The sequence below is a fragment of the Prionailurus viverrinus genome, chromosome B2 (assembly GCF_022837055.1).
Source record: "Prionailurus viverrinus isolate Anna chromosome B2, UM_Priviv_1.0, whole genome shotgun sequence".
Lineage (NCBI taxonomy): Eukaryota > Metazoa > Chordata > Mammalia > Carnivora > Felidae > Prionailurus > Prionailurus viverrinus.
The window spans coordinates 25,203,706-25,230,685 of NC_062565.1; the positions used below are offsets into that span (position 1 = coordinate 25,203,706).

The 26,980-nt window shown below is 44.9% G+C and overlaps 2 protein-coding genes across 4 annotated transcripts in view; one reads left to right on the forward strand and one right to left on the reverse strand.

Annotated features, from left to right (window-relative positions):
• Positions 1-273: 273 nt before the first annotated feature.
• Positions 274-4,251, forward strand: TUBB2A (tubulin beta 2A class IIa). Its single transcript, XM_047859661.1, has 4 exons — positions 274-459; positions 1,740-1,848; positions 2,204-2,314; positions 2,995-4,251. Exons 1-4 carry the CDS (start codon positions 403-405, stop codon positions 4,053-4,055), a joined length of 1,338 nt encoding a protein of 445 aa, XP_047715617.1. The 5' UTR covers positions 274-402; the 3' UTR covers positions 4,056-4,251.
• A 735-nt stretch (positions 4,252-4,986) lies between these two features.
• The window catches only part of BPHL (biphenyl hydrolase like), a 38,343-nt gene continuing 16,349 nt past the window's right edge, over positions 4,987-26,980 (reverse strand). For 2 of the 3 annotated variants that reach the window (XM_047859663.1, XM_047859664.1), the window contains exons 5-7: positions 19,565-19,696; positions 16,167-16,290; positions 4,987-5,465 (exon numbers count right to left, since the gene is read on the reverse strand). In XM_047859663.1, the coding sequence (XP_047715619.1) occupies positions 5,378-5,465; positions 16,167-16,290; positions 19,565-19,696 (344 nt within the window). In that variant the 3' untranslated portion in view covers positions 4,987-5,377. The remainder of the gene's footprint in view (positions 5,466-16,166; positions 16,291-19,564; positions 19,697-26,980) is intronic. The other variant, XM_047859665.1, reaches the window with a different exon arrangement.

Below are 26,980 nucleotides of genomic sequence, written 5' to 3' on the forward strand. Positions count from 1 at the left end.
GAAAGGTGGGTGTGGATGCAGTTTACTGAAGGACCCAGTTCAAGGGTGGGGCAGCGTCCGTGGATCGAGCCGACCGCGGCTGGCTGGGCCCGATGCCGCGACACCGCCCTTGGCCGCCGGACGAAGGTGCCGGGCGCCCTCCCTGCAGTCAGCAGTCAGGCCGGAGCGCCCCCGCACCTCGCACCGCGCCCCAGCTCCCCCTCGCGGTGCCGCAGTCCCCGCGGCGCCGCCCCCAGCCCCGCCCTCCATTACGTCATCGCAGGCCAGACCGGGGAGGGGACCAGTCCCCCCGTATAAAAGGCTGGGCTGGGGGGCGGCGACTGGTCTCTGCTGCGGAGTCCGCCGGTCGCGCCGTGCACAGCTCCGAGGGCCAGCGCCTCCACCCTCTCCGCAGCCGGCACCATGCGCGAGATCGTGCACATCCAGGCGGGCCAGTGCGGCAACCAGATCGGCGCCAAGGTGGGCGCACCGCCCGGCAGGGGCTGGGCAGGGGGCGGCAGGCCCCGAGGGTGCGGACCCGGGTCAGGGGCGGCGGGACCCCAGGGTGCAGGGCAGGGGCCGGGGGGAGGCGGCGGTAGCCCGCCGGCCCGGTGGCGCATTCTCGGCGCGGCCGCCGGGTGGGGCCCAGGAAGCCACACAACCTGCCACGATGCGCGCGGCGACGCAGTTGTGTGTGCCTTTAATCAAGGCCTTTTGAAATTTCCTCGGACACGGCCCTTCTGCCAGACGTAGTCGACATTACCCTGGATGTATTACTCTCCGAAATTTGGGTAGGGGCAGAGGTCTTATTAATCCAGTGGCCTCATGTGGAATTCAATTTTATTTTCCTCTATAGTTTGAATGAAAAAAATGCAATGTCATTGGGGTGACAAGCTAGAGAGACTTCTTGTCGGGTTACAAAGACGAGGATGTTAGATAATTTCCCTAATATGAGCACCATCTGGACGTGATGATACATAATGTCAGAGTCTGACTTCCTGTCTGGGAGGCGGCAGGTGACCGTCCTGGGGCTGGGACTTCCCACCGCAGTGGGCAAGGCAGGAGCCAGCGTGGTGCAAGGGTGTGGGCGGGCGCCTGGACAAGGACGTGGTCTCTTTCAGAACCGCCATATTGCCCACCCCAACCTCCCCGCCCCCTTTCCTGCTGCAAATTCACAATGGAGCCTGTGCCCTCAGCGTGCCCTGCTCTGGCCACTGTCCCCAATCGGGCTCCCAGATTCCTCCTGCCTGCCCTTCCCCAACCATCCCCTGCTGGGGGCAGGGGCGACAGGCCACAGGATGTCAGTGGTAGAAAACTGTGCTGCCTGGAGGGCTGGGTGGGGCTTGCGCCAGGAGACATTGATCCCTGGAGGCAGTCTCTCAGGGCGGGGTCCAAGTGGTCCTTGGTCCTGGCTGGCAGGACCCGTCCATCAGCTGGGATGCTGTGACATTCTGCCCTGCCTGGGGGTGATGGCCTCCCCAGCATCCATAGCTTTCCCTAGAAGGGGATCTGCTGGGCTCACCCTCCTGGTTCAGTGCCCTTCGCGCTTTGCAGTCTGTTGCCATAATATGGCCGATGCTCTGCAGATTTCCAAGCCCCTCTGCAGCAGCTGCTGGAGGAACAGGGGCTTGTGCCTATAGGACTCCTCCACTGTCTGACCACAATGGCCACTGTTCCAAGGACATGACAGGGAGAAAAGGGCCATCCTTCTTGATATTTAGGATGCTAGGCCATCATGTGGTGTTTTTTTTTCTCCCCAGTTTTGGGAGGTCATCAGTGATGAGCATGGGATCGACCCCACTGGCAGTTACCATGGAGACAGTGACTTGCAGCTGGAGAGAATCAATGTGTACTACAACGAAGCTGCTGGTGATTATTTCAGTGTTTTTTGTTTGGTTTTGTTTTTTTGCCTAGTCAACCTTGCTTTGCATACCGTGGCAGACGGAATGTGCTAGGAACATACAAATGCCAAAGACATGCTTCTTGCATTCATTTTAAATGTCAACTGGCAAAAATACACTTTATAGTTCCTTACGACTCCTGCATGTTTGCCATGACTAAGCATGCCATCATCTCTTTTAAAGCAGAAAAGCACCTCTGCTCACTTTTGCCTCAGATGCTAGAATTTTCTCTAATGATTCTGCCGTGAAAGGCACATAGAGCACAGTCTTGCCTGTGATTCCCTTGCCCACTGCAGGTCTAAGTCTGGCTCTGTTCCCCACAGGTAACAAATACGTACCTCGGGCCATCCTGGTGGATCTGGAGCCAGGCACCATGGACTCGGTCAGGTCTGGACCATTTGGCCAGATCTTCAGGCCAGACAACTTCGTGTTCGGTATGTAGTCCTGATCCATGGCAAATGGCTCAGTGAGTCTCCTTTCTCAACACTGTGGAAATCATCGTTCTTGGTGCTGAATGCTAAGGTGGAGATTGTGTGTCCATGGACAGCCTTGGGTCCTGGCCACTTCTCTGGCCCCTCTCTGGGCAGCTCAAAGAGCTGTCAGCCTGCAGAGGGCTTCTATGGTGCTCCTACTACAGAGCAGCCCGTGGCAGTAAAGAATACTGAGCAGTGATGAACCTTCCAACAGGAAGGTTAACAGGCTGCCGGTAATGTCAGAGGGCCCGAGACAGCAGGTAACCACTTCAGGCAGCCAAAGGCCAAAGGCACAGGTTGTGACCAGAAGTGGAGACAGCAGCTTGGAGCCCTTCTTTTTGGATCATATTGTACCCTTGCCCTTGCCTGTTTATTAAACCTATTCACAGAAGCTTCCTGTTCCTAATTTTAAAACCAGTTGGGTTTTGTTAAACCGTCTTCTTGGTCAGTTAATAACTCCATATGAATAAACTTGCTTATGATCTCCAGTGTTTTTGAAGATCATGGATGTATAGAAAATTTTCTGTAAGAAACCATATCTAAAAAAGAATCTGCAATTCCAAGATTAGTCTATAGTCAAAATGAAAGAATTCAGATTTCCTTATGTTTTAGTGTCTAATATTCTCCTTTCCCTCTGGCAGGCCAGAGCGGTGCTGGAAACAACTGGGCAAAGGGCCACTACACAGAGGGAGCCGAGCTGGTCGACTCGGTCCTGGACGTGGTGAGGAAGGAATCAGAAAGCTGTGACTGTCTGCAGGGCTTCCAGCTGACCCACTCGCTGGGGGGCGGCACAGGGTCTGGGATGGGCACCCTGCTCATCAGCAAGATCCGGGAGGAGTACCCCGACCGCATCATGAACACCTTCAGCGTCATGCCCTCGCCCAAGGTGTCAGACACGGTGGTCGAGCCCTACAACGCCACCCTGTCGGTGCACCAGCTAGTGGAGAACACAGATGAAACCTACTCCATTGACAACGAGGCGCTGTACGACATCTGCTTCCGTACCCTGAAACTGACCACCCCCACGTACGGCGACCTCAACCACCTGGTGTCGGCCACCATGAGCGGGGTGACCACCTGCCTGCGCTTCCCGGGCCAGCTGAACGCCGACCTGCGCAAGCTGGCCGTGAACATGGTGCCCTTCCCGCGCCTGCACTTCTTCATGCCCGGCTTCGCGCCGCTCACCAGCCGGGGCAGCCAGCAGTACCGCGCGCTGACGGTGCCCGAGCTGACCCAGCAGATGTTCGACTCCAAGAACATGATGGCCGCGTGCGACCCGCGCCACGGCCGCTACCTGACCGTGGCTGCCATCTTCCGCGGCCGCATGTCCATGAAGGAGGTGGACGAGCAGATGCTCAACGTGCAGAACAAGAACAGCAGCTACTTTGTCGAGTGGATCCCCAACAACGTGAAGACGGCCGTGTGCGACATCCCGCCGCGCGGCCTCAAGATGTCGGCCACCTTCATCGGCAACAGCACGGCCATCCAGGAGCTGTTCAAGCGCATCTCGGAGCAGTTCACGGCCATGTTCCGGCGCAAGGCCTTCCTGCACTGGTACACGGGCGAGGGCATGGATGAGATGGAGTTCACCGAGGCCGAGAGCAACATGAACGACCTGGTGTCCGAGTACCAGCAGTACCAGGACGCCACGGCCGACGAGCAGGGTGAGTTCGAGGAGGAGGAGGGTGAGGACGAGGCTTAAGGACTTCTCAAATACATCGTGCATCTTTAGTGAACTTCTGTTGTCCTCAATCAAGCATGGTCTTTCTATTTGTATACTATGGTGCTCAGTTTTGCCTCTGTCAGAAATTCACACTGTTGATGTAATAATGTGGAACTCCTAAAAATTACAGTATTGTCTAAGATATCTATACTAATAAAAAAGCATGTGTCTAAAACTGTGTGGTCTCTTTTTTCATTTCAGGTAATTTTTATTCCACTAAATGCTTTTTTTGGTTTTTAACTCACTACATCTTTTTTTTTTTCTTTTTAAATATTTATTTGAGAGAGAGCGTGCACACAAGTGGTGGAGGGGCAGAGGGAGAGGGAGAGAGGACTCCAAGCAGGCTCTGCACTGTTAGTGCAGAACTGGACACCAGGCTCAACGTCCAGAACAGTGAGCTCATGACTGAGCCACCCAGGTGCCCTTCCAGTAAATGCTTCTGGGTTTAGTCATCTTAACAAAATTGGATTTTTGTTAAGTATTTTTAAGTTAATGGCTTCTCTGCCCTTTTAATAAAGACAGATATAAGGACATATTTTTCACTCTCACTGACCCCAAGTATTAAAGTAAATGAATCCAGTAAACATGTCCAGGAGTGAATTGAGATTTAAGGACAAAGCAAACCTTCCTCCCTTACTTGCTGTAGTTCCAGCAACCCTTGTGAAAATGTAGTATGGAGGGTCGTGTTTCTCTACTTTGAACAATGTGATAAACACAAGTAAAAAGACCAGTGAAAACTTGTACCTCTCAGATAAAAAGTACAGCATAAATTCAAGATTCAATGTACCCTGAAATAACAGTGATAAATACTCCAAATGCTTCACCTAAGATACGAGAGAAAGTAAATCACAACCAGAATTTATTTTAACTAATGGTAGAATTCACAACTTAATGTTTAAAAAATCAGATCTAATTTTTGTAGCCTTTACAGCTACAAGACTTTAAGTTTGTTTGTGTTTATTCATTTATTTAGAAGGAGTATGAGGGGAGGAGGGGCAGAGAGAAAGTATCCCAAGCAGGCTCTGAGCTGTCAGCCCAGAGCAGGATGCAGGGCTCGAACTCATGAACCACAAGATCGTGACCTGAGCTGAAATCCAGAATCACACTTAATCGACTGAGCCACCCAGACGCCCCTAGAAGACGTTTTAATAGGTCATTATCTGTACATGTCTGAGAGTACTTTGCAGGGAGTAGAAAGCACAGGGAGGCAGGTGAGGTGAGGTGTGACGGGTGTGTTTCACAGGTGGCAACAGGCTGAAGCCCCACACTAAGGAATGCCCAGCTCCCAGCAGTGGGCATTTTTATTGTAAGAAGTCTTCTGCTAACTTATTGAATTCATTTGCAAAACGCAGATGCAGGTTGTGTTTGCCTTCTGGCATCAAATGCAACTTAAAAAAAAAAAAAAGCACTTATGATTAATGGCACACAATTTAATCAAACTCTTACCCTTTCTAACATTTCGTGAAAATCTGAAGTGGAAAACCGCCCCTTCTTTTCGTGACTACTATTGGGGAGAAAACATAAGATACGTAATACAAACTTTCCCCGAATATAGACTTAAGGGTGAAAGCTTCTTGGGCGTTGACTTAACAGAGCACACACATGGCAACTGGAATTTGGAACTGTATCCTGTAACAAAGAGTTTGACTTTAAATCTGATGAGAGTGGGGGATGTGATTTGGTCGTTACCTAGGGAGAAAAAAAAATCCATTTTAATAAGGTTGACGTTAAGAGAGAACGTTGAGGAGGTGATAAAAATACGAAATGTCCAGACTCCACTGGATTGGAACAGGTGAGCTTCTTGGGGTTTCCTACAGTGAAAGCCCAAATCAGAAATCATATCCCCCACCAGCCTGTTGTTTAAGGCTCAAAATCACCCAGTCATTTTTGGAGGATTGACTAAGTCTGGATACAAGCCACCAGACAAAGGGCAAGTTAAGTGTTCCTTAGGATTGTGAGGGCAGCTGGAGGCGGCATCAGCAACGCTTTGTTCTGCAGCTGTCACAACATGTCTTGTGGCAAACCTCACTGTGCTCATGAGACTTCTTTCAATAAGCTTTTGGTCAAATGTGGCTGGTTGCAATTTCTTTAATAAAAGCAGTCTTCTCTGAGTTCTGCACTTATTGGCTATAAAAGCACAGAAATAATAAAAGTTTTAAACAAAGCTTTTAGGATATAAGCAAAAGTTCAAGCTATTTTATATACAGTAACAATAGGGACATTAAAAGGGTCATACTGGGGCAAAATGCCAGTTACTACATTGCCTAATTCTCTGACCTTTCAGCAACTGGGGTTTGAGAGCTCTAAGAACTTCAGTGGGCACTAAGGAGGATTTGCAGGGAAAAGGAGCTGGGGAATAGAGCTGTCCTTGGACAATGTTGGGCCCCCTGCAACTCCACCACACTGGGCGTGAGGTAGGTGTATGTAGATACACATGATAATCTACTTGAAAAAGGATATATTGTTGGCATCTTTCTGAGGCCCTGGGGAAAGCTAATAATGCCATTAATAGAACACTCCAAATTCAATTTTAATGTGGTTCAGGAAATAAAGGATAAGCTGCACCAACCCCAAAGACAGAACCCCAGTTGTGCTACACAAGGAACAAGGGCTTGCAGGGATGTTCAGGGTCTCCATTTTTAGAAGGCAGAAAATAACAAACTGCAAGGATATTGAAAGGTCATAGAAGGACACGTCTAGGCTAAACTGAATGTATACTAACTGAACGCTGAAACAGAGGGACCCCGACCTGCCAAAGCTGGATGTTTTCCTTCGTGGGTAGTCAAGCTGGTTATCACATGCTCTACCCTGTTGCTACAATTTTCTCAGGATTCCCAAGGAAGGAGAGACACCTACTGTGAATCTCTTCTTTTTTTAGCCTCAGTGCTCCTGCACTATTCATTGGTAATCTCTATAGGTCTCAGGTAAAGAAAAATTAGGTTCCCTTCATTAAAAATAGTGGAGGCCTGTTTTGAGGCATCTACATTCAGAACTGCACTGGACTGTGGATAGGTGGGTGGAGGGATAGGGTTATGAAGAAAATTGCTCTTCTCCTTGATACATTTGGGAGGTCATTTCAAGGTCCTTAGTATATCCTTGGCCTTTAGGTCTGACACAGGATTCACTACACTTAACACTTAACAAGTGTACCTCTTTGGGAACAGTCACCTGGACAAGCATAAATATGTAGATGTCAAGGCAATGTAGCAGTGTACTGCTGAGGGAGCTTCTCACCCAAATAACAAAAGGAACTAATCCCATGCTCTGTGTTTTCAAACAACCACATTTTCCAGGAAAACTAGTAGCAAGTCCCCCACAATCAAACACATGGCTCAGCTGGAAATGAAGGGGCCTCCTGCTTGCTGGGGCCGGCTCCTGCCTGCATTTGGCTCCTTTAGAAAAAGAGATGTGACTCTAGATCTTCTCAGCAACAGAAATGTGTCTAATCCCACAGTGTAAATTCAGTGGTGGTTTTACCTCTGCTTGAGAACACTCCTTCCAGGATGCTCTTCACAGGTGAGGTGATGAAGGAGAAACACGCTGGCCCCACTATATTACCTCTCCTTCCTCAGTCTAACCTTCTACAGCTTTCAAGTTAAGCTCGGAGAGCTACAGACAGGAACAGGCAATAAGTAATGCGCTATAGTTTTTTCCTTCACTTTGGATATGATAAACCTCTACATCATATATGAACCCATAAAGTTGTTAGTTAAGTCTGAGCATTTCTGTTTTAACCAAAAACCAAAGTAGTCGTTCTTTGTACCTGGAGCTCTTCCCCTATGAAAACTGGACAGCAATGTGATTCACCGGGAGGCCTTCTCTCTTTCAGGCATTCCTCCCCAGGCCATCCAAACCTGGCTGCCAACAACATCCCCTTTCAATTCTTTATTCTCTGCTTGCTATCTATCGATCTATCTATCCATCTATTTATTATGTTCTTTATTTTCAGAGAGACAGCGTGAGCACGGGGGGGACACAGGGAGAGAAGAACAAAGGATCCGAAGCAGGCTCTGTGCTGACAGCAGTGAACCTGATGCAGGTCTCCAACTCACAAACTATGAGATCATGACCTGAGCCAAAGTCGGAGGCTCAACCGACTGAGCCACCCAGGCGCCCTCTCTGTTCCTTTTAGAGAGCCCATCTACGAAAAGGGTGATAATGGATGGGCCATAATTCCCTTCAAGCTGGTAAAGCAGGGATGTAGAGCATGGCCTCCCAGCCTGCATCTTCCCCAGCAGGCTCTCTCCTCTCAGCCAGAGGGCGGCCAGGCCCAAGTAGATGTTTGGGAAAGGCGGAAGTAGAGATCTTGCTGCAAAGTTTCTTCTCTCAAATGCAACCTTGTCTCAAGCATTAGAAAGAAACAAAACTTCCTCAGAGGCTGTTTTTCTAGTAATGCCACAGCTAGGAACAGACCCCTCTGGGCTATCGGGGTCTACCAGATGGATGCTTGTAACTCGTGTGTGGAGACACAAGCCTTGCCAAACCTGGGGGATTACAAGGGCCAAGTAGGGGCCTTCTGACTGGACTGAGAACTTTCTTTGGGTCATAGCTGCATGTTATTGGAGGTGATACCACAGGGTTAAAGGCATGGGCAGTATGGGGTCAGGACATGTCCAGTCTAATCAACATGGGATCTATGCTAGCAAGTTACTTCATCTCCTGAAACCACAATTCCTCATCTGGAAAAGGGGGATGAGTAACAGCATCTACCCCCATAGGATTATTCTGATGACAAAATGCATATGAGGCTCATAGTACGGGATCTCTGGGCACACAGTGACCAATAAATGTTTGCTATTATTTTCTTATTCTTATTGAATTGTACTTTACAAGGTGCAAAAGTCCTTACAAAGGTTCTAATTATGTATGACATATTAATGAAATGCTCTGACTTGGGAGCATAATCTATTTACATTTGGCTAACACAATCCACTCCAGTTGGAGAGATTTTACAACATGTCACGGTAAGTCTTGTCTAGAAAGGATGAGACCCCACTCTCCCTACAATGCAAAGGATTCAGCTTTGTAAGGATGAGCCTAATCCTGTTTGGAGTTAATCTTGTAACCTGACCCTAAGTGGGATCTTGAGCTGATTGCTTTCCCTTCAACCACAGCAGCAAACAGAGATGAGGCACTAGAGGGAGCACTTGCAGGAGGAAGGGATGGGGAGAGCTAGAGAGAAAGTCATCCGGGGCAGTTAGAGGGGAGGGCACATCTCCCCTCCCCTGTCACAAATTTGGGGTTGGCCTAGAAGTGGAAGCCAAGGCAGCCATCCCTGCTTACTGTCCACCTACTCCCAGTAACCTGGCTCACTTTACCACAGAGCTAAAAACAAACCTTTGTCCTCAGCATCAATCTCTGTCACCTAGGTCAATTCATCTCACCCCCGCTCATGTGCATCTCCTCCTGGCCTGCACTGGAGGTCTGGGCCAGACTTGATGGCCTCTGGGCCAGACCTCTGATGGCCAGACTTGAAGAGCCCAGGAAGCTACAGAGAGAAGTCCCTTCCTCTCTTCTTCCCTTCCATGAGTCAGAGGACAGAACCTGGCCCACTGCCTAGACAACCTAATCACATGTACCCTCACTGCCAGCCTGCTGGCACATTCTCCAGTGAACCTACCACAGGCCAAGACCTCTGTGGAAAATGCCTGTACCTTTGCCCTCCCCACTGTGATGGTTGGTTTTATGTGTAAACTTGACTGAGCCATGGATGCCCAGATATTTGATCAAACATTGTTCCGGGTGTTTCTGTGAGGGTGTTTTTGGATGAGATTAACAGTTAAATCATTAGAATTCAGTGAAGTAGATTGTCCTCCCTGATACAGGTGGGCCACATCCAATCAGTTGAAGGTCTGAATAGAAGAAAAAGGCTGGTCACCCCCCCTCCCCCGATAAGAGGAAATGCTTCCTGCCTGACTGCCTTCAAACTGAGACATCAACTTTTTCTTGCTTTTGGACTCAAACTGAAACACTGACTCTTTCTGGTTCTCAGGCCTTCGGTCACACTGGAACCACACCATTGGCTCTCTCAGGCCTCCAGTTTGCTAGATGTTCCAGCTTGCCCACTGAAGATCTTGGACTTCTCAGCTTCCATAATTTCATGAGCCAATTCCTATTCCATATAGTAAATCAACCTGTGTGTGTTTTTTTTCTTTTAAAAATTTTTAAAATGTTTTTATTTATTTTTGAGAGAGAGAGAGACAGAGCATGAGCAGGGGAGGGGCAGAGAGAGAGAGGGGGAGACACAGAACCCAAAGCAGGCTCCTGGCTCTGAGCTGTCAGCACAGAGCCTGACACGGGGCCCGAACTCACGGACTGTGAGATCATGAGCTGAGCTGAAGTCAGACGCCCAACCAACTGAGCCACCCAGGAGCCCCTGTGTGTGTGTGCTATGTGTATCCTATTGGTTCTGTTTCTCTGGAGAACGCTAATACACCCACACACCTGTACTGACAATGGTGCTGAAAATCGGGTCGAGGGCAGCTTGCCACTGACCTACTCACAAGCCACACCCCAGCTGTCTCCTCGGGCCCCTGATCACCTGAACCCACAGCAGCATTCCACCCACAGAAGTGGCAGCTACTGCATACTGAGCTCCTATTAAATCTTAAATGTACAAACAAATGACAGGTATCATCACCATCTTACACACAGGGAAACAGAGGTATAGAAACAGATGCACACTGCTGAAGGGCACACACTTAGTGACAGAGCCAGCACTCAGACCTGGGTCCATCTCCTTCCCTGCCAGGGCATGTAACCACTGCTATGAAGGGTTCCAGGACTCCAACACACCAGTTCTGCTTTCCAGGAAAGACTCCATTTTCCACCTCTCCCCTTTCATTGACATTGAACCCCAGCTCTTTGCACACTTTACCCATCATTCTTTCCCACCTGACCTGGCTCTCTGGCCCTGGTCTCAGAACATGCAGTTGGGACTCTGCACCACACTTTTTGGGACTGAGTCACCAGTCAATGGCCCTTGTGTGCCTCTCATGTTCTCTTTCTTTCAAAGTGTACTAAACACTTTAAAATGCACTAGACCACATCCTGGGACTGGTGCTGACATGCTCAGCAGGAGGAATATTAAATTTACATGCTAACAGCGGTTAAAAAGGGCCAGGTGATCCCAAAAAGATAAGTAATTGGAGGAGGATACATCTGAGTTGCTACCTGAGGGATGAGCACACTTGGCCAGGCCACAGAAGGGGCTGAGGGCTGGAAGGGGATTCCAGGCAAGGTGCTGGTCATCTGCAGCTGGGTCTGAAACCTAGACCCTCGTCTCCACTGGTCCTCTCATTCCCAAGATCGGAGCACCTCCACAGAAACATAGGATTATGCCCTGAACTGCATCCTCTACGAATCCATATGCTGAAGTCCTAACCCCCACGACCTCAAAGTGTGACTTATTTGGATAGAAGATCTTTAAAGAGGCGATTAATGAGATCATATGAGTGGGCCCCAATCCAACGTGACTGGTATCCTTATAAGAGGAGATGAAGGCACATACACAGAGGGAAGACCATGTAAGGATACAGGGAGAAGAACTATCTATAAGCCAAGGAAAGAAGCATAAGAAGAAATCAATCCTGCTGATACCCTGATCTCAGATTTCCAGCCTCCAGAACTCTGACGGAATAGATTTCTACTGTTTACGCTGCCCAGTGTGATACTTGTTACAGCGGCCCCAGCTGACCAGTATACACTGTAAGCACACATGTAGCTTACTCAGCTGTGTAGTCACATCCTCTTCTGAGCTGGCTCAGCCCCACTGCCTCCTGGGGCCCATCCACTGCAACCCCAAAGGGTTCTGATGGACGCCAACCTCTGCTCAACACAAATCCTCCAAAAGTGAGCCAGGGCTGACCTTGAGGGTGATGCCCAAGAAGAAGCTAGCTAGCCAGGGAGGTGGTGAGCGACATCAGGGCTTTTCAGTCTAGGAGGGAGGGCTGGATGAGCAGGGAATGCACAGGGGCTGAGGCAGAACAAGAAGAATCAAAGGGGCAGGTCTGCTCCCCATCGCTGCTATTATCAGAATAGCTCTTATTTATGTTTTGTATCTTGGACTCCTGCACCAGAGTTTATTAGGAGGAACGGTTCAGCTAAAAACAAATTTTAAAACCACTGAACCCGAATGATCTTTAATGCCTTTTCGCTTCCAAGAGAGTCTACCATTGTTCCTCACATACACATACACAAAAAGAGAGACAAATTGACATAGGAAGCAGGCCTGCTGAACAACCCTGCCCTTCCTTTGGCCTCCTTTTTTTTTTTTAAATGTTTATTTATGTTTGAGAGAGAGAGAGAGAAAGAGAGCAGGGTTGGGGGGGAAGCCGGGGGGGGGGGGAACAAAGGATCTGAAGCAGGCTCTTTGCTGACAGCAGAGAGCCCAATGCGGAGCTCGAACTCACAAACTGTGAGATCATTATCTGAGCTGAAGTCAGACCCTTAACCTACTGAGCCACCCAGCGCCCTCCATTTGGCCTCCTTCTGAGAGAAAGGCATTTGTTTCATATGTAATACCTGTTGATATAATCTCTGAAGGGATAGACTGTATCCTTAAATTTAATTATAAATGTACCTAGCAAGATAATGAAATATTAAGTTCACTGGGAACCTGCCACTCTAACCTGCTTCCCTGTTGTCAAATGGCTGAATCTCAAAGGACTCTGGTGCTCAAAGAACCCATTTTCCTTTTGTGGGGTCCAAAATAAACCACCTGTGTTCCAGGTGGGTTCATATTCATGTCCAACATAAAGGGGTCTTTTAGCAGATGAAGGTAAGAGGTATAAAATGCAAACCAGTTGAAGACAATCATTGCCAATAACACTTCACCTTCAACTCACTTGTTCCAAAGAATACTGCTCTAAAAAAAATGATCTTTCACAAAATAGTCCACTGAAATAATTAACATCTGAACGGGAAGGGAAAAAATTTTTCCCATATTGATGTATTCTGTTGCTAGGAGATGGGTTTAGAACAGAATTCCTAAATTAAACTTTCTTGCAGACTGACTTTTATTGAACCTGGTTTTCTGAGGGAACACACTGCATTTACCATGAGCGTCAGTGTGCAAAACCTGTCATTTCTGAAGCTAGAAGATAATTAACCAGGTCAGCAAGTATATAATCCAGGCATCTTACCATCATATTAAAATAAGAGTATGTTTATGAGAGGCAGCTGTGCTGTGGGGGAAACGTGCTATATTAGGAGGGGAAAAAAAATCTAGGATTTGTCATTTACTAGCTATGCAACCTTAGAAGATTGCTTAACATCTCTTAGCCTTGATTTTTCTCATCTGTAAATGGGGACAATATTTTTTCATAAGTTTGTTATGAAGAATTATTAGATATTGTATGTAAAATGCCCTTTAAAATACATAACGCTATATGGATATAAAAATTATACAGTTTTATAATAATTATATATTATTGTAGAATAAGAAGCATGTCCCCTACATTTAAATATTCTTTAAGAAATCTGTTGAAATGTATCATGGAATAATATGATTAAGAAGCAGTGGATGGCTGTTGCACCTGGGTGGCTCAGCCATCTGAGCGTCTGACTTCGGCTCAGGTCATGGTCTTGCAGTTTGTGAGTTCAAGCCCCACATTGGGCTCTCTGCTGTCAGGACAGAGCCCACTTCAGATCCTATGTTCCCCTCCCTCTGCCCCTACCCCACGTTCACTCTTTCAAAAATAAATAAACATTAAAAAAAAAGAAGTAGTGGTGGATGGCTTACACCACACACAGATAAATTCAAAATGGATTAAGGACCTAAATGTGAGGCCTAAAACTATAAAATCCTAGCAGAAAACACAGGCAGTAATTTCTCTGACATGGACATAGCAACTTCTTACTAATATGTCTCCTGAGGCAAGGGAACAAAAGCAAAAATAAACTATTGGGACTACATCTAGATAAAAAGCTTCTGCACAGGGGCACCTGGGTGGCTCAGTTGGTTGGGCGACTGACTTCGGCTCAGGTCATGATCTCACAGTTCATGAGTTCCAGCCCCACGTCAGGCTCTGTGCTGACAGCTCAGAACCTGCAACCTACTTCATATTCTGTGTCTCCCCCTCTCTCTACCTCTCCCCTGCTCACACTCTGTGTCTCTCTGCCTCTCAATAATAAATGTTAAAAAAAAAATTAAAAAGCTTCTGCACAGCAAAGGAAATGATCAACAAAACAAAAAGACAATCTACTGAATGAGAGAAGACATTTGCAAGTGATATATCTGATAAAGGGTTAGTATCCAAAATATGTAAAGAACTTATAAACTCAGCATCCAAAAAACAAATAATCCAATTAAAAAATAAGGCAGAAGACATAAACAGATATTTCTCCAAAGAAGATATCCAGATGGCCAACAGACATGCAAAGATGCATCACTCACCATCAGGGAAATGCAAATCAAAATTACAGGGAGATATCACTTCACACCTGTCAGAATGGCTAAAATCAACAACTCAAGAAACAACAGGTGTTGGCGAGGATGTAGAGAAAGGGGAGTTCTCTTGCTCTGTTGGTGGAAATGCAAACTGATACAGCTACTCTGGAAAACAGTATGGAATTTCCTCAAAAAGTGAAAAATGGAATTACCCCACCCTAGTAATCACACTACTGGGTATTTATCCCAAAGAATACAAAAACACTCACTCAAAGAGATACATGCATTATATGTTTATAGTAGCATTATTTACAATAGCCAAATTATAGAAGCAACCCAAGAGTCCATCGACTGGTGAACGGATAAAGAAGAGGTGGTATATGTACACAATGGAGTATTGTTCAGTTGTAAAAAGAACAAAATCTTGTCATTTGTAAGATGGATCTAGAGAGTATAATGCCAAGTGAAATAAGCCAGTCAGAGAAAAACAAATACCATATGTTTTCAGTCATATGTGATATTTAAGAAACGAGTAGTGGAAAAAGAGAGACAGAGAGACAACTCAAGAAACAGACTCTTAAGTATAGAGAACAGACTGATGGTTTCCAGAGGGGAGGTGGGTAGGGAATGGGTGAAATAGGTGAACGGGATTAAGAGTACTTGTCATAATGAGCACTGAGTAATGTGTAGAATTGTTGAATCACAATATTGTACACCTGTAACTAATATTTAGCACTGTTAAATCAGTACATCTGAAACTAATATTTAACTATCCTGGAATTCAAAAAAAATTAATAATTAAAAAAAGAAGTTGTGGAACTGTTTCTGAGTCTGCTTTCCCTGATGGGCTGTTGTGTGCACACAGGGCAGGGGCCAGCAAGGACCATGCCAAGCAGTGCTGGTCCACAGTAGACATCAGAAAACTGCTCATGGATGGGGAGCCTGGGTGGCTCAGTTGGTTGGGCGTCTGACTTCAGTTCAGGTCATGATCTCCCCATTCCTGAGTTCGAGCCCCGCGTCAGGCTCTGGGCTGATGGCTCAGAGCCTGGAGCCTGTTTCAGATTCTGTGTCTCCTTCTCTGTCTCTGCCCCTCCCCTGCTCATGCTGTCTCTCTCTCAAAAATAAATAAATTAAAAAAAAAAACAACAACAAGGCTCATGGAGGGAAAGAAGAGGAGGGAGGCAAAGAGGGAAGGAGGCAAAGAGGAAGGGAGGGAGGATTTTCTCATTACTAAAGCCAATTCCAAAAGAATTCCAAAGATGTCCAGAGTAATGACAGCATCTCTGGAATTAATATAGTTTCCCTAGGGTCGATAGTACCTTTATAATGATAAACTAACCTGAAAATTCCCAAATATATAAAAGTGTTTTAATTAACAATGATTGCTACAAATCTAAACTGTCTGCAGAGTTACAGGGCTTACTACCTATTAGCAGATATGCCTTTGCAGCAACATTAAAATAATCCACCCAAGAATTTCTTTCCCTCTGGGTACTGGTTACCCACAAATCAGGGCTCCATGTGCTCCATGTTTCCCTGGAACCCTAAATAGAGCAGTACTATTTATTGACAAGGGCAAAATGAGGGGGCGGGTAATACCTTAAAAAACCCCAATCTTCATGCTTCCTTTCCTTACAAGGCTTCTTCCACGCATTTCCTAAGGCGGTGAGGCAGAGCGCTGAAGCAGAGACTGGACTTACCGTGACCCTCTCACATGTTTGTGTATGAAGTCGGCATGGAAACGTGGGACCAGAGGATCCTTCTCCCCATGCACGATTAAGGTGGGGCACTGAACCAGGGGCAGCAAGTGCCGACAGATATTCCCTGAAAGACAAATAGCAAGGATAATCTGCTTCAACGGGACCATCCCAGGAGGTGAGTCAGAAAAGCAGAGAACTGAGACAAATCATGCCTCTCTCTGGACCTCAGTGTCCCTGTCTGTAGAAGAGGTGGTTTGCCTTAGATGGGGTCTGAGGTGGGGGCCCTGGATGGCCCAGTCAGTTAAGCCTCAGATTTCAGCTCAGGTCATGATTTCACTGTTTGTGGGTTTGAGCCCCACATCGGGCTCTGTGCTGAGAGCTCAGAGCCTGGAGCCTGCTTTGGTTTCTGTGTCTCCCTCTCCTGCTCCCACTCTGTTTCTCTCTCTCAAAAAAAAATAAAATAAACATTAAAAAAATAAAAAAAAAAAAGATGGGGTCTGAGGTGTCTTCCTGTTTCTCTATTTTTTTCCCCTCTGCTTTGGAAGCTCTATTAGTAAGCAAGAAGTTCACTTGATTTATAGTCATAATTCATGTAAAATAGGAAAAATAAACAAAAAACCCCACAATTATTTATATTATATAGAGCAGTCCCCAATTTGCAAAGTGATGGTAGATGCTTGGCATGTGAAAGCTTTTCCCTTGAAATAATGTCTTAAATGGTTCTTGGGCTTCCAGCTAGCCCTTAAAGCTTACATACCTTACTGTGAGGTTAAAATTTACACATGGCAAACCAGCTTCTCTTCATCCCTCCTGCTTCCATGACATTCCTGACTGACATACTTCGGAGATTATGAGGTCCTCAGCCCCACTTGTAACAACATTTCCAAGGTGAATGCGGAACAACCTGGTTCTGGTCCTGTCCTGCTGTTTCCTGCCTGTGAAATCTTGGTAGTTCCTTAGTTATGAGTTTTAGCCTCCTCCTTGGTCAAACAGGGATAGTTACAGTTCTCTGGGGTTAACCATGAGGCTAAAAAGAGATGTCATACTGAAGGTTCTAGGCACCCAGCAGGTACTCCATAAAGCGAGCTCCTTCCTCTCCTGCCTCCTCCCTGCCTCTGCCTGCGTTGAGAAGAAAGTGCTGGGGTTCTGAGAAAGCTGTCCAGGCACCTGGCCTGTCCCTCCCCCTCACTTGGGGGTCATTGCCTGCTAAATGAGAAGGTGGTGGGTTGGCCAGGGAAGTATTTCCCTAGGTCTCAGAAGCTTCCCTCTCCTACCCCTGAAATGACACAGACCCACCAATAGTATAATCACTTATTATTGAGCACTATGTGTCAGAAACTGTTCAAGTGGTTTGATGCCCATGGAACACTTCACCACGTGTTTTAACTCATTTAGTATGTACAATTATTTGTAAACCAAGCACTTTTCTAACGATAGTAATAATAACCTTTTATTAAGCACTTACTCTGTATTTGGTACCGCACCAAAGCTGAACGTACAGAACCTGGTTGGATCCTCACAACAACCTTATGAGGTAGTTGTTAGTATCTCCAGTTCCCAGATAGGAAACTGCAGCTTTGAGAGAAGCTCAAATGAATGAATCTGCCCAATTCATTCTAACAGCAAGCCAAGTGGCAAGGCCACCGTCTGACTCCAAATCTGTGCAGTTAACTCCTCTGCTAAACTGAGCGTCCATAAACATGAGGATACAAGTAGGAAGAAAAGGGCTCCTGTCAAATTAGTGAGTGTGGAAGGGAGATACGTGGTTTGTTAACAGTCTTGCTATAAGATCATTTACATACTGCTAGCTCCTCTATATTTTGGCATTTCCCCTCCCTTCTCTTTCATTTTTTTAAAAACTATATTTAATTTTTTTTAATTTTAGGTTTACAGCAAAATTGAGTGGAAGGTACAGGGATTTCCCTTGTCCCCCTGCCCCCCCACATGCACAGCTTCCCCTACTATCAACATCCCCCACCATAGAGTCCAGAGTTTACATTAGGGGCCACTCCTGTTGTTGTACATTCTGTGGGTCTGAACAAATGTATAACGACATGCATCCATCGTTATGGTGTCACAGAGTATTTTCACTGCCCTCAACATCCTGTTCTGGCCATTCTAATAGGTGAGCAGTGGGATCCTGTTATTTGGCTCATCTTTTTAATCAGGTTGTTTGTTTTCTTATTGTTCAGTTGTAAGAGTTCTTGGCACATTTGGATAACAGTGCTTGATCACATGTGTCTTTTGCAAATGTTTTCTCCAGGTCTGTGGCTTGTCTTTTCATTCTCTTGATGGTGTTTTTCGCAGAGTGGAAGGTTTAAATTTTAACAAACACAGGGCATAGTTTTGAACTGCTGATTTAATTCTGCTTCTACCTTCGAATCTTCCTACCCCTTCAGCTCTCTTGTCAGGAAAGCAAAAAAGTTTACATTTCAAAAGTTTGCCTTCTTTAATGGAGAACTGTCTTAGACATCTTTTACGGCATTTTTAAGAGCTGAGGGAAACACATTTCCAAGACCTATTTCTATGGGTGGGTACTTCATTTGAACAGGATATATTTACTGTTTTGAACTTAAACCAAAAAAGTAACATTTTCAAATGCCCTTTTCATTGTGAAAGTTTTGATAGGTGACTCACTCTGGAAATGATTACCTAATAGATCAAACTGGCCCTTCAACTGCAGCCATTCTGTAACTGAATTGTGCTCCCAGATTAGATCTTAGCTACCCTCTATTCTTTTACAGTTAAAATAGAAGAGTGAGAGAGTATAAATGTAAATAGCTACTTAAAAACAGACTTTAACTCAGAATTTTCTTAAAGAGATCAATTCTTACTGTTATTGGAAATCGTGTTAAATTTTCAGATAAAGACAGGGAGCTATAGTCATTTAACTAAGTTCTGAAGGTGGGAAGTGAACTGAACACTCTTCCTCATGCTCGCTGGGGCTGAAGGTCATGACAAAAAGGTCCTTCTTTCTTTTTTGTCTTAGTAACAGAGTATGTAGCGGGTAACACATGAAAAAGAAAAAAAATACGCTCTGTGTGGTGGCTTGTTTTCTGATTATCCATTCCAGAATTAGAACATATACACTATCTGAGGCTTCTAGAGAATTATTTTGTCATCATACACACAAGGACTAGAAGGAGAAAGGAACAGTCTTCTATTAAAGACTTAACTATGTGAACCTTGATACAACTATATATTTAGTACAGTTTAAGGCAGATGTATTATACAAGGGCTTGTACTGTGTACAGTCACTAGCATCCTCTGTTCACACATCAGCATGAAAACAGTGGGTGAATGTGCTAATCACCAGGGAATTCTGGAACACCAGGGGAGGAACTCAAGCAGCCTCTCTATCAGCAAAGGGAACAGCTAAAACAGTTCACACAACCTACCATCTGAAAGATGTTTAAATTGTTTTATGCCATCCACCCACTTCTCACAGGTTTTGCTAAAGTAGTCATACCCATATAAGGTTTCTAGAGGTTTTCTTGTTCTCTCACTCCATTTAGAAACATCTCTGATACCTGAAAAACAGAAGTAGTGACAAGAATAAGTCTAGTCTAATGTTAAGGCTTATCTTTAAATATTGCAAACATAGTCCACCCCAGAGTCATCCTGCTTGCTCTTCTGTCTGCCTGAAATGTTTCTCCAGCCTTCCACCTGGCTTACTCCTCACTTTGTCCAGGGCAGTGAGGCCTTCCCTGACCATCCTCCTAGAGCACCCTCCCCTCCATCTACTCTGTTTTGCATCTTTCAGTGCTTTGTAGCATTTTCTGTGTCCATGGCTGAGTGCCTGTCTCCCCAGGAAGATGAAAGCTCCAGGATAAGGGACTTGGCTTTGTTTTGTCTCCCACTTATGCCCAGAGCCTCGGCCAGAGCCTGGCACAAAAGAGGCACAACATAAATTTTTACTAAGTGAAATTAGATCTGCATTTAATGCTTTCTGTTAAAAGTATAAGATATAAGAAGATATTCCTGCAATTAGGGTTATCTGAGTAAAACTGACATGATTTATTAAAGAGAAGGTATCTTCTACGGCGCCTGGGTGGCTCAGTCGGTTAAGCGTCTGACTTCGGCTCAGGTCATGATCTCACAGTTTGTGAGTTTGAGCCCCGTGTCAGGCTCTGGGCTGACAGCTCAGAGCCTGGAGCCCGCTTCAGATTCTGTGCCTCCCTCTGTCGGCCCCTCCCACTGCTTGCACTCTGTCTCTCGCATTGTCTCAAAAATAAATAAACATTTAAAAAAAAATTTTTAAAAAGAGAGAAGATATTTTCTGAATTGCATTCAGGTACACTGAAAAACATACAAATTATTCATTCTAGTTTCTGTTACTGAAGAAATATGACTATAAAAGGCTAACTATGAACTTGAAACAAGTACAGATGATTCACTCTTAGGAAATAATAGCTAAAAACCACTTATAAAATGCATGAACAAATTCAATTACTTAGCCCAGTTGTGTCTATATTTCTTTAAACACACTGGTAATTCTAATTTTTCTGAGCATATTACATATGGCTTATGGACAGCTTTTAACACAGTGCTTCTGGTACACAATATACCTCAAAGACAACACATTACTAATGATATGAACTCATATTGCACAATAACCCCTCCACAGTGCTCTGGACAGTGCCAGACCCCTGGCAGGCACCCAGTGTGTACTCAGGGAACAGAAATAACAGAGTGAAGGAAAAATTGCTATTTACAACTACAACTGCCTTCTAAGGATGGCAGACTGCCGGATTAGTTCAAATATGCATAGGTAAGCCCAGAGGTGCATATGGAAGCTGAGGAGAGCTGACCTGCTCTGCACAGGAGTGAAAAGACTTCACAGAGGGGTGCAGAGAAGTCTGGAAATTAAGAGGGTGGGGAGATCTGGGAAGAAGAAAAAGAGTTGGAAGAGAGGAAAGGAGAGAGAAGCCAGTAAGATGTCATGAAGATGGTCAGTAAAAAAATCCCCTGTAGATATTTCTACTTTGGGCACTATTGTAGACAGCACCCTCTGCGAGGTGCCCTTGCAGTGGAAGGACTAGACCTTTCATAAAACATATGATTTGTTGCATTGCTGGAGTTGCAGCGATTAATGCAAACTAGGGTGTGTGTGTGTAAGATGGAAGAGAACCAGAAAACAGAGCAAAGGGTGGTAAGACTACTCAAAAGGCAGGGTTGCTTTTGGGGGAAATGTAACTACTAGCTGGGGGCAGTGAGTAGAGCTGAACCTGAGATTCCTAGATTAAACTGAGATTAAAATGGCCCCAGGCTGTGATTATCCCATGGCTCCCAGGCTCCCAAGAATAGCAAATGTAAATCCTCTCTGAAGGAAAACAGTATCAATTTGTGTTCACGGTCTTTTTTGTGGGTTTTCAGATTGAGAGTAAGCAAATTTCACTCCTAATCAAAGATCACAAAACGACAGGAATCTTTATAAAGCTAATGAAAAAGCTAGAACACTGGAAGAGAAAGCTTAACACATGATGCAGACCACCACACAGAGAGACAAGAAGATGAACAAGAGACAGAGCAGAATGAAAGCAAGGCCCACAAAGTCCAATCAGTCCCTGAAGGAGAGGAGGAGGAGGAGAATGGAGAAGAAATATGGGAAGAAGGAAACCGCTGAGAAAGGTTTTCAGAACTGATCAGAGAAAAGTCCACAGACAAAACTCAACTGTAACCCAAACTGGATAAATAAAAAGGAATTTGCATTTAGACAGAGAAGAGCAAAACAGCAGTAAATCAAAGAGAAAGCAAAAACCTGAAAAGCAGCCAGAGGTAAGACACATCTCTCCAAAGGAAGGAAAGCTCGCTGGCAAAAGTTCACAGCAGTGGTTAAGGAATGCAGACAGTGTGCAGTGGAGAAAAGAATTTCCCATTTATATTTCTGTACTTAGCCAAACAATCTTTCAAGAATGAGAGTGAAATAAAAACTGAGTTGACTCTTAACAGATCTCCCCTTAAAGAACTTCCAGGAGCATCTGGGCGGTTCAGTCGGTCAAGTGTCTGACTCTTGATTTCAGCTCAGGTCATGATCTCACGGTTGGTGAGATTCCAGCCCTGCATCCGGCTCTGTGCTCACTGCATGGAGCCTGATTGGGATTCTCTCTCTCCCTATCTCTCTCTCTGCCCCTCCTGCTCACGCTTTCTCTCTCAAAATAAATAAATAAACTTAAAAAAAAAAAAAAAGAACTCGTAAAAAATAACTTGAGGAGAAAGAGAAGTGATCCTAGAGGGAATATCTGAGACGAAAGAAGGAAAGGTGAGTAAAGAAACTGAGGAATGTGTTTGTAAATGCAAAAACCAACAAAACTTTCCAAGTGAGAAAATAAAACACTGTAACATTTTCTTACATTAAATTTAGTTCTGTCTATAGAGAAAGCAAAAGGACAAGCAACAAGCTGTGTACCACGACTGACACAATTACTAACCACAAGGGGATAGTCATCATATTATTAAACAACAAAAACCCTGCAAATCAATAACGTCATAATAACACTGAAGTGTTCTAGTCTTGAGTGGGTGGAGAGTCCTTGGGTGTTTGCTTTGTTGCTAGACTTCATAAGGTATCCCTGTTAAACACAAGGTTTTATATTTATCAAATATTACATAAAAGTTTTAAAACAAAAAGAAATGAAAAGACATGAATAGGTACAATACAGAAAAAGAAACCCCAATGATGCATAAGTACATAAAAAAAGATTCTCAATCTTACTAGTAATAGGAAAAGGAAAATTAAGTCCCCCAGTAAGATACCATTTCTTGCCCATTTGACTGGTGAAAGATTAAGAAGTCTGATGATTTCAAGTTTTCGTTGAGGATACAAGTTAAGGAATCTTATACACTCGTGGTGGAAACGCAAATTTATTTAGTTGGAAAATAATTGGTCACCTGTCACATGGTGTATTTGCATACCACAATGTTTAGCAAATTTCACATTTGGGCATATACCCCTAGAGAGACACTGTTGCCCAGATGCCCCAGGAGACATGTATAAGAATGTTCACGGCAACAGTGAAAACAGACCTACAGTTTATTGATAAAAGAGAGGAAAAATAAAATACATTTGCCCAATGGAATATAATACAGAAATATCATGAATGAATCTTAGAAATTCAACGTTCACTGAAAAAAAGTAAGTCACAGAAGATGATGTATACAGTATAAAGTCACTTTGTACAGCTCAAAACCAAATAGAATTAAATTATATACTGTTTAGGAATATAAACATATGTGACAGGCGTGTTTTCAAAAAGGCATAAGGATGATTGTAGGACTCAGGCTAGAGGTAGGGGAGGCCTGGGGAGGAAGCACATGCATACAGTGAGGGTACAAACAGTGATCAGTCTTATGTTCCATGGTGGGCTCATGGGTGTCTATAATTCACAGTGTCACATGTATTGCATTATATGTATCAAATATTATACAATTAAATAAATTTGAATTAAAAATTTAAATATATAATTACAGAATAAAATTTAAATATATATTATATACTTTAGTATATAGTATATATTATTCATGATATTTATGTTACATATTTATAAGATATATAAATATATTTAAATATTTAATGTTTAATTTGAAGATGTGATATATTATTAGTACTTTATTATTACATTTTTACTATGTTATTAATATATAATCTAAATGTAATGTTTTAAAGTTATATATTTTATAAAATTATCTATATTTTTATAAAATAAAAAAAAATTCCTCTGTGATAGGAAGGACAAGATCTTTTAAGAACCAAGTTGGCTAATGTTTAATGTGTAGACGTTTTTCTTGCTAAAATGTAAATTCCTCCTCTTGGGATAGTGAGAGATTCTCAAAGTGAGTTAACTCAGTGAAACCAGGCATTTGAAGAGGCATCTATGAGCATGTAAAATCTGGGGCAAGGCTTTAGACTCTAATGGGAAATATTACCGAAATATCGAGGGACAGGGGTATCCAGCTAAGCTGGGGCAAGCCAGATATTCACATCAAACACTGTGGTTAAACACACAGGCTCAGAAGTCAAGCTGGCTGGGTCTGAATGCCAGCACTTGCACCTGCTAGCCGTGTCACCCTGAGCAAGTTCCTTAACCTCTGTGCTAGTTTCCTCATCTGAAAAATGAGAATTATAACAACACTCCGAGATAAAGAGTAAATAAGTCAGACATGGAATGTGCTAGCAACAGTACCCAGCATGTAACAAACATTCAAAAATATTCTGTATATTTACTTACTTCTGTTAATTTTTTTCCAAGAGGAAGCCAGTTTTTCCCCAAAGCATAATTTCCACCAAAAAAAAATTTAAAAGCAGCAATTATGTTTTAGTTCCTAAAAAAACCATTTGAACCAAACTGTTTGCTGATGCAAAACAGATATGATTTGTATTCCCCCCAAAACTGATACATTTCTCTTTCTGAGCATATAATTTGTGCTAAGCACCAGAAGAAAACTCATTCGCTCGCCACTAATTAGTGAATTATTCTGGTAAGCATTATCTGAAGCCTGTTGAGTGCCAGTCGCAGCAGATACAAACCTGAATGAGATAAGGCCTCTGCCCTCAAGGGCCTTATGGTCTAGAGAGTTGTAACCGACCTCTGACCTCTGTAGAGGAGTGGAATAGAATAAATGTCCCAAGAGAAGCTGGGGGAGGACGGGAGGTGGGGGTCAGTGAGCGGGAGTGGCAGTGGTGGGGGCCTTCCCGGAGGATGCACTGCAGGATCTGAGTCCGTGAGAACACAAGCCAGCAAGCAAGGATGGGAGCAGCACACTGGCAGAGACAGCGAGCCGTGCCCCCTACTGCTGGAACTTCAGGGGTTTTCAGGTACCTGAAGAAAACGATGGGTGTGTGGGGGTAGAGGAGACAAAAGTGGCAGGAGATGGACCCAGAAAGGCCCGGGGTCCTGGTTTCCTCAAACTTTGTAGGCAAAGCAGAGGAGTTTGAACTCTACTTACCTAGAAAGCTATGGGAGACCTTGAAGGGCTTCAAAGTAAGATACGATGAGATTTACATCTTAGCGAACTCCTATCTAAGCAGTCTGGAAAGCACACTGAAAGGAGACCGAGACACAGGACAGGTTGGAAAGTGCTGGTCAATCTAAGTGGGGACAGATGGAAGGCCTGGCAGGAGGAATGGAAAAGCTGGGAGGGATTCCAGGCACAGCAAAGGCAGAGCGCAGGCAGAACATGGGGCTGGATCACTAGACTGCAGAGGGGAACAGCCACCACATGTCTGTACCATCAGGACAGGTTTCTTCACTTCTCTGTGCCCTGGGTTGAAGTCATACAGGGCTATGTCAGTGTTAGCTCACAGTAGGCGTTCAATAAATCATAACTATCGATTCACTTATCACAAATTATTTTGTGGAAGAAATAGCATATTTCTGAGCATCACTTACCAAAATGAGAAATGTAGCAGGAAGAAGGGGTGTAAAGATTATGAGCTAGACTTTAGGCATAGTGAACATAAGGTGCACGTGGGGCAACCAGGTAAGAAGCTGAATATCTGGAATTTGGGAGTCTGGTGAAGCCAAGACATGTGAGAAGTTCCTCAAGTGTAAGAAAGAGAAGAGGAACAGAGAGCTAAGGATGGCGTCTGGAGGAGCCCAACATCACAGGGCCCCGCAGAGTGGGGATGTGTCTAAGCCACAGAACAAGCAGAGATAGGAGGGCAAGCTGAGAACATGGGGGCAAGAACTTCAAGGCAGAGAAAGCTTCAAGAAGAGGGGTGTGATTGATCTTACATCATGTGTACATTTTCTTTCTTTTTATGTTTACTTATTTATTTAAAATTACAAAAAAAATTTTTTTTTAAGTTTACTTATTTATTTTGAGAGAGAGCATGCATGTGGGAAGGTCAGAGAGAGATGGAGAGAGACAATCCCAAGCAGGCTCCACGTTATCAGCACAGAGCCAGACAGCAGGGCTCAGCTCATGAACCATGAGACCATGACCTGAGCAGAAATCTAGAGTCCAACATTTAACCAACTGAGCCACCCAGGCATCCCTTCAAATATTTTTTTTAAGCTTATTTATTTCAGTTTATTTGTTTTTTGTTTGTTTGTTTGTTTTTGAGAGAAAGAACAGGGGAGGGGCACAGAGAGGGAAAGAGAGAATTCCAACCAGGCTCCACACTGTCTGTGCGGAGCCCCACATGGGGCTTGATCCCACGAATTGGGAGATCATGACCTGAGCCGAAATCAAGAGGCTGAGCCACCCAGGTGCCCCACGTGTGTATTTTCACATGCTGCAGCATGACCAAGGAATACAAAGGGCAATAAAGCATCCGATGGGCTTGGCAGCAACAAGACACTGCTTTCATGGGGTTCATGGGTTGGAAGCCACCTTGACACAAGTTAGGGAGAGAGTGGGGCATGAGGACGTGGGACTGACGGCTGGGAAATGGAGCCGAGACATAGCAGACAGTAAGTAAAGGGGAGTGTGGGGTTAAGAGGGAGACTTTTTGGTGTGTCTAGAAAAGGAAGGAAGTCAGAGTCACCAAACATGGTGAGTTCACACAGTATTGACTGAGGTGAGCTGTGAAAGGTGGCATTGCCCAGAACACACGGCCATCGTGAAAGTGTGTGCAAAGTGTTCTAGCACCAAACCCCAGCCCCAAGGACTCAGGGACCTCCGACAAAGGCAGTGCTGTGGGAGCTGGGAATGGTGGATGAAGATGAGTTTGGTGAGGAAACTGGGCTAGAAGGGGGGCCAGTGCAGGCGAGCACATCAGCAGATGCCAAGGCAGAGAGGCACAAAGGAGGAAGCTTGCTTCAGGAATGGCAGCTATTCAATGTGGGGGACATACAGAAAGGCTGAGGGGA

Excerpts from the sequence above, each read along its gene's own strand:
- TUBB2A (XM_047859661.1), top strand. The coding sequence starts at position 403 with ATGCGCGAGATCGTGCACATCCAGGCGGGCCAGTGCGGCAACCAGATC. Across the intron at positions 460-1,739 it reads GCAACCAGATCGGCGCCAAG|TTTTGGGAGGTCATCAGTGA; the intron begins GTGGGCGCACCG and ends TTTTCTCCCCAG. Across the intron at positions 2,315-2,994 it reads GCCAGACAACTTCGTGTTCG|GCCAGAGCGGTGCTGGAAAC; the intron begins GTATGTAGTCCT and ends TCCCTCTGGCAG.